Source organism: Merops nubicus, unplaced genomic scaffold (assembly GCF_000691845.1).
Source record: "Merops nubicus isolate BGI_N331 unplaced genomic scaffold, ASM69184v1 scaffold33705, whole genome shotgun sequence".
Lineage (NCBI taxonomy): Eukaryota > Metazoa > Chordata > Aves > Coraciiformes > Meropidae > Merops > Merops nubicus.
Window position 1 is genome coordinate 13,353 of NW_008609481.1, and position 8,059 is coordinate 21,411.

General features: G+C 38.7%; 1 protein-coding gene across 1 annotated transcript in view; it reads right to left on the reverse strand.

The window, feature by feature from the left end:
• The window catches only part of NKD1 (naked cuticle homolog 1 (Drosophila)), a gene marked incomplete at its 5' end in the record, with an annotated part of 18,922 nt that extends 12,361 nt beyond the window's left edge, over positions 1 to 6,561 (reverse strand). Inside the window, 2 exons of the mRNA XM_008940610.1 lie at positions 3,752 to 3,847; positions 6,455 to 6,561. Coding sequence (XP_008938858.1) covers positions 3,752 to 3,847; positions 6,455 to 6,561 — 203 coding nt within the window. The remainder of the gene's footprint in view (positions 1 to 3,751; positions 3,848 to 6,454) is intronic.
• Positions 6,562 to 8,059: the final 1,498 nt, after the last annotated feature.

The following is an 8,059-nucleotide window of genomic DNA, read 5'->3' on the forward strand; positions in this document are numbered from 1 at the left end:
CCCTACATCAGAGATTTAGTGCTGAGTTCTAAATGCAGAAATAACCTCAAACCTTTTCACTCATTACAGAGGGTATGAACAAAAATGGCTAAAAAAGGAAAAAAAAGAAAGGAAACGTAAGAAGAAAAACTGGGTATTTAATGCAAGACACAAAGAACATTTTTATCATTAAAAATGCATGAGGAGAAACATCAATATCAGTTCATTACCTTTCCCTCAGAAAAGAAAGTACAAATGTCTCATTTGTACTTTGCTTGTAGTCTAATTTTTACATACAGTGCAATGCTTTTATTGCAACATCAGCTTTGTTTGATCATATGTTTTTGAAGCATTCCTATTTGGAACCTGAAAGGAGCTTCAGTCGCTATCTGCTCAACAACTACTCTGAACTACTCTAGACAAAATTCCCTTTTTTATTCCTGACAAGTGACTTTCTTTTGTGCTTATTCCTGTGCAGCCATCCACTAAAGAAACTCAGTTTTTCAAGAAAAAAGTGACTGGGGAAATAAAATAAAATAAAATAATAGGCTAGTGGACTAGTGTTTATGAAGCATAATTACATTCCAAGGGCTCCATATAAAACCTTGTGGATCAAAACATTAGTTCAGTCATCCAAGTTTGAAGTCCTATAACAAGTATCTGTATGAAGATAATTATAGTGCAGTTTTCAGTTCTGAAAAGGCCTGCAGTACATAATGAATTGCCCTCTTATGGCTTATGGAATGAAGGGAAACATTATTAGTCATGTTTCGTAATATACATATTAGAGCAGGAAAAGTTATCTCCTACTACACCAAAAGGACTGGAAAATGGTTGTCTTCTATGACAGAAAAAGCAGTAGTTTAATAACATACAGTAATGCTAATTTTATAATTTGCTATCCCAATAATTACGCTTTCATAATGGGTGTATCTCTTCAAGAAGCATGACTGGATTTGAATTTCTAATTATAAGGAGTACAAAATAAGTCACACAGACTCTAGGAGGAAATCAAAGCAGTATTAAGTTCTGAAGATGTTGTTAAGATCCAGAAGAAATTTCACTAAGATGGAATCAGGATGCTGTTGTGGTGATCTGTCACTATGTAAAACCCAAGGGAAATTTTATCCAGTAACTAAATCCATATCTTATTTAACATTTTCAAACATTTTAATAGAAAAAACACTTGTAAAATTGCACCCCACCTACACGTTTTCTTACAAACATAACTTAACACTGTGTACTCCTTTGGAAACTCCCTGGACATGAAGTTCAATGTTTTAAACACAATGACTTCAGAACAAATGAAATGGATGTGGGTGGGCAAGTCACCTCCTTTTTGCACTGCCTCACTTCTCCAACATGAAAAAAAAGAACGATACGGCTGAATTCTTTTTGTAAAGCACCTCAAGGTCTACAGATAGGAATCTGACTTCAGAAATTTAATCTCTCTGTTAAATCCAGCTATAAATCCAGGAGACATTAAAGTGCAGTTTTCAAAGAAGGAAAAAAGATCCACAGTAAGCTTTTCTCACCAGATCACTGGACCTTTGTTTAGAAAAGCTGGCCAGTTCTGAGAGCATTTTCATCAGCTCACTAAATGGCTGGTACAGATCAGCCCTCTTCCTCAGGCTGTCCATTCTGTCCCCCATCCGGCAATGTGCTTCACATACTTCTAACTCAAAGCATGTGTGCCACTCATTTTAACTGAAACTATTCTCATGTTTAATGTTCTCCATTGTTAAGTCCTTTCCTGGATCAGGAGCAGAGCTGCTTAAGAAACAACAGTATCAGGCCCACTATGTTGACTGCCAGTGTCTCAGGGGCTAACAAAACAAGAAATTCTATGTCATAAGAAGAGACTGAAATTCTTCTTTTGTGGCCAAGATTATCTATGAGCTGCTATCATCAGTCATTCTTGCACAAACAACTCTTAAATTGCATCTGGATTCCACAGAAGACAACCAACAAGATGGATTATACAAATGGCACTGGAACAGCTTGCGAAAGTGTCTGAGATAACTGGGAAGGTCTGCAATGGTGCATACTGTGTGTATCTTTGGTCACATGTAAAGAGCTGAAAATTATCAACCTATTTGGTCCCTTGGTTAAAAGAATTTTTTTTGGCACTGGTTCAAGCCTAAATGTAGCAACCTCCAGATCTCAGACTAGTATAATTTTCAATCCCTGCACAGATTTGGTTTCAGCTAAGCTGCAGCCTGCTCTTGTAGCAGGGAGAATACACAGAATACGTCTGTAACATGTTCTCTAAGTACAGTCAAATTAAGCTCTTTGGTGTACCACATAATCAGAAATAATTACTGTATACATATTTAAAAGCATATTCTTGTTATGTTCAGCGCATGGAACTCCCACTGACATTAATGGGAACTCCATGCCTGAACGTAAAGGACGCCCATGTGTGTGGGTTTGGGGTTTGTGTGTTTTTCCCCTATTCTTTGAGAGTCACCATAATCTTGTAATGAAGACTTAAGTCTTGGGTCTCAAAGGATCTGGGTTCAATCTGCCACTAGGTTCTTGTGAGATTTCAGGCAAGTTATTTTATTTTTCTGGCCTCTGTTCCCCATATATTAACAAATACAATACTACTTCCTCACCCCACTGCCTTCTCCTTGCCCTCTCTCTCTCTATATCTTGTCTTTCCATTTGAATGCCTGGACTTGGTCTGTAACTTTTCATCTGCTTATTCTCTTGCATGAGCGGCACATTTTATTTAGCTACTGAAAGCACTATCAGAATAGAGACAATAGAAAAAGCCTAGTACAAGTTAAAAACTGTTAACAATCATTTGGCCAATTGTTCATAGATGTCAAAAGAGATTTGCCTCAGTCTTCTAGAAAAAAAATCTGCCCTCATTTGGTGTCTAGAGCCACTATATTTTCAGTGTTTACCCTATTTCTTTTAATCAGTTCTTAGTAATTTTCACAGACACCAGCATAAGAGCCAAGGGAGACAAAATCTGTCAATTTTCAGCTCATTATGTGAAGGCATGGGAGCCAGTAAACACACCTCAACAAAATAAATGAACAGATTTAAAAAAAAAAAAAAAAAATCTATGACAGAACATTGCAGTAAACATAAGTAAAAGACTCTTCCAGAAGAAGTATCATTCGATTTGGACAGAAATAGTTCTGAAAAAAAACTATATTCTAATCTATAGTCCTCTTATTTGGCTTATTTTCACAGGAAATATGACTTGAAGACATCATGATAACAAAAAAAATACACACAGGTATGCTGTGACAGCTATTCGCTACGGTCCTCCAGCAAACACCATTAATGGTATTTATACTTGGAGGGAGAAGGCAGAGATCAGCTTAATATTCATGAAAACAAGAGAACAGTATAGTTAGTCCTACTGGAAAGAATGTCAGACAGCAACCTTGTTATTTGGCTAGCTTAACTCTGAAAAGCAGGATAGAAGCCAGAACAATATACATTTGCAGAGGTTTATTTTGATAATGTGTTTAGTTGTTCAGTTGTTTTAGATATTTTTCCTCCTCAAATGCCAGCATTATTTTTTTAAAGGCTAATCCCAGATATTAAGCAACAACAAGCTTAAAAAGTGGTACAGTACATCTGAAAACAGTAAACTACTGGTGGGACTGTTTCTAGGAGGGAAGGGTCCGTGGAAACTGCTGTTTCAGTTGGCAGGACAGCTCTATTTCATAGAAGAAAAAATGTTCCTGTTATAAAACACTTCTGTTGTTAGCAAACGCTGCACACAAAGGGGCAGCTGTACTTTGCTTACCTCACGTGTGACTCTTCCGTTGTTATCAAAGTCATACAGTGTGAAGGTCCATTCTTGCCTGTTATCTTCCTCTACAGACACATCACATTGCAATTCCTAAGAAACATGCAAAGAGCAGCTGATTACCTCAAGCAAAAGGCCTATTTGCAGAGGACGCTCTCCACAGAAGGAGGCTGGTTGCTTCCTTCCTTCCTCCCGACCTCATGGGAGGAAGCTTTCACAGTTCCCAGAGAGGTCTCTGACCACCACAATGATGGAGTCTCATCAGAGTCATGTGGTAATCCTAACTCCCTCGGGCTAGACTTTGGGGAATCTGCAAGATGCTTTCTATTTCATTGTAGAACACACCAAAATGTACAAGAATACTGCTCACTGAAGCTCTTCAAAAGATTTCCCGTTAAGAAGTGAACAAGAAAACTCCGCTTAAGTCAGGAAGAGACAGGTAACAGAAACAGCCTCACAGAAGGGGCGGTACACCACAGTGCCAGGAGCAGTCATTAATACAAAGTGCACATGTGGCACCAATGCCCACCAGCAAGACCTGTCCTTGACACAGATACTTGATACGCAAAGGCTGTCAGTTAGTGCAGTACAGCATCATGCCGCTACAGCTTCTGAAATGGTCTCTGCCTAGGAATGGGCAGGTATGAACAACAGGGCAGTGATGCCTGGTCCTTTAAACTGTGCTGCTGTTAGAGAGTGTGATCTGTGGAAAGCCTGAAAGAATCAATTTGTTAAAGGGAAAGAAAATACCCAAACCAAACCCAAGAGTTCAGTCGAGAACAAAGGATGCCCTTTGACTGACTCGTCACCTGGGTGCAAATCATTTGCTTTCTATCAAGATCTGTGCAATCAGAATTATTGAGAGCCACAGCAAGGCAAAACAGAAAAGTTACAGTGCACAGTGCAATTAAAATGAAAGTCACCATAGGCAAGTAAAATAAACATCTCTAAATAGCTTCAGCATGATAGAGCTCAAAATACCTGGTTGATCTTCTGACTTGAAACTGATTCCCTACAGCAGTTACTGGTACCCCCTGTCCCCTGCTGAGTTCAAAGGCAATCTTCTCTCAGTTGTAACAAGCCCGGCTGAAAGCTGCCAAGTGCCCCACACTCTACTGTGGAAACACGGTTTCATATTACATAAACATTCCCGGCACCTTTAAAAGCCAACTCACATCCACCTCTGATTTAGACCTCTTGTCTCAACACTTGCATTTCTGATTCTTTTATACCTTTGAAATATTTACAGTCTCTTAGCTCCTAGCTTACATAGCTGGAAAACTTTCACTTTGTAGAACAAGGGAAAAAATATCAATACTTGGTTTCTTGCCATATATTAATAGTTCCCTGTCCCACACTGCCTAACATAACATCTTTATGTGAGGATGTGCTCTGCTTAGCTAAGAGCCATGGCAACGTTCCCTGCATTAGTCATGGTGCCTAGTACCAAGTGCTAACCTTTATGGCATGCCAAGAACTACTTGGGAACAAACACAGCCTTTGCCAGTACAGTGGAGTCCCAGCTACTCTGGCACCAACCATGTTGACAGGTGTCCTCCAACGTTCAAATATCAAGGCACTGTTAATTGCAATTTATCATGCCTTTCCTGTCTGCAAATGTCTGCTACTCAAGGTAGAACATAAAACCTGCCTAGAAAAAGAGTTACTGCTGTGTGAAGAAAAAAAAAAGAAAAATAAAAAGAGGCAGGCAAAGTCACCTCCCCCCAGAAGGCACACAGGCACCTAGCAACACCTGAACTGCCTATAGGAAAGCTTCCTCCTTTTAATCAGCCTTAAAACAGCAAAAATAAACTGCACCAGACTACTAAATCTGCTCTGCACAAGGAAAGTAACACTCCAGTCGTGCTGCAAGGTGGCTGCGTGGTCTTTTAAATAACAATTGAGGTACCCAAAGCTCATTACTGTGACAGGCTGACAGCACTGAAAGGGAGAAGTTTGCCACATCTGCTAGAGTGCAGAAAGATGAAAATCTGTGCTGTTTCTTGCCACTACCAGAGTATCTTCCTCCTCACCAAGAGAGACAACCCTCTAGCTGGATGACAGCAAGTTTCAATACTCATAATTATTAAATCACTCCCTATACAAATAAAACCTGCCAACTACACAGAGCCTCTGGCAGTTTTATGATGTTTTTAAGTCCAGAAGGAAACAGACCATCAGACTCATTGGCCCCCAGGATCCCTTTCCTCCCGCCATGCGATCAGATGGATTCCCCACGTAGCAGGTCAGGGTTGTTCCACTTGGAGGCCCAGACACAGAAGACGGATAGTTAAGGATGCTTTCATAAACACCTTTTACCCTAGGCAGATTTGACCAAGTGCAATAGTCTACAAAAGTCAGTCTGAATATTTGATAATGTGGTCGCTGGCATAATACATTAGCAACAAAAGGGCTATAGAGGAAGGGTTAGCCTGACTGCCTCTTCTTACTACACATTTCAGATTCTAGGGAGGAAGATGGCCATTTGATCCTCTCCAAAACTCCAAAGAGACCTCACTAATCACCTCGTAAGGAGCACCAATAGCAAGACACTGACATGTGCCAATTTTGCTTCCTCCTGTACCTATTACAACCATTGGGAGCTACGCACATGCATCAGAGGATGCCATTTGGTCCACAGGTTATTTTTCTACTATAATTATGTCAGTACAGTGAAACTTTTAAATACAGAGGACTTACTTCAAATTTCAGTTGCTTCCTGGAGCCTATGCGTGTGTCACTTTCTTTTTCTGCTTTCTTTTCATCTCCACTGAAAACTCTATCTGTCTTCTCTGGAGGCAAAGCCACTGCAAAAATATATTTAAGAAAAAAACGCGTATAAAGAAATGTCAAAGCAAGTCTTATATTTGCAAATCTGTCTTTATATTTAGGGTGAAAGTGATTTCAGCAAACTTGCATGAGAGGATCATTATACTTGATTTGCTTTTGTGTTCACTACACATCTGGGATAATTTCAGCAATCTACCAACAGCTTTTTGTACACAGCCTCTCCTATGAACATCACTAGAGTCACAGGAAGTTCAAACACAGTATTATGAGAATAGAAATCAGCAGAGCTGTTACCGTAAATAAGTTGAATAATTTGCAAAATATTGAAAGCTTGTGACATATTGCAAAAACATACTACATTCACCAGCAATGAAGAAAGAAGCTGAAATGAAGTCCTCGTTCTGTTCCAATTTCCCTCTTCAAACACAAATTTTACTGCCTTCCAAAAAGGTAACACTACCTGCCAAAAAGGTTAAACTGACTTTTTTCAAGTACACACAAAAAAGTATATCTCACCTAAGTTTCAAGTTAAAACATTATGCACTCCTAAAGAGCATCAATATTAACATCTATCAGACATATATCACAACATATCATAACACGCACCAGACATGTAACAGAAATAAATATATAAATATATATTTTTTTCTCATGTGGCTTAAAAAACAAATGCCCAGGAAATTAATAGCTGTGCTTTGGCTCCTGAACAGGCACTCAGCCTTGGCATAATAAAACCCTATATCTGAAGAAAATTCATTTTATGTTAATTAGCATTACAAAAATATACACAGATTTTTTAACCTGACTCTCAAGCCTTTTAGATACAAAATTTTTTTTTTTTAGACATCCACATACATCTACCAACAATGTTATGTCCATACTTCTTTAGGACTATCAGTAATCCTGCCCAATCCCCCAAAACCAGAAAATATGTGGGTCTTAAATGGAGCATTTTTTCTCTTGCACTGCAGCTTTACCTAATGCTATGTATGCTATGTAGAAATCCCTTCTTGGGGAAGCCTTTGTAAGTGAGATCTCATGTAAGTGCCGGTTCAGTAAAGTCAGATTCCCTAAAAAAAAAGGAGACCAGAGCCCCTCCAGTCAGGAGGACCCATTTCAAACTGGGCTTACTCTGTGGTTCTCCTATGTTTGGAACTACCAAGGTGCCTCTCAAGCATTCTTCCAGGAAAGCAAGTCACTAACATGACAGAAATTAAGATATTATATTAGCCAATTTTCAGTGTTTTTTTCCTCATTTAAAACTGAACAAATTTCTTAGGAAAAAAAAAAAAAACCTAACCTTACCATACATTTATACTCCCCGAAATTCCAAAAGCTAAGGATTCTACCACAATTTTCACATTGCCATGCTACAATATATAATTACATCTTCCCCAGTCTTTGTTTAAATTTACTATTGTATTGCTTTTTCTTTCTGTCTTTTTTTTTTTTTATTATTTTTTCAAAACTGTGGTATACTATCAAAGATTCTGGATGTGCAGTAAAGCAAAGGGG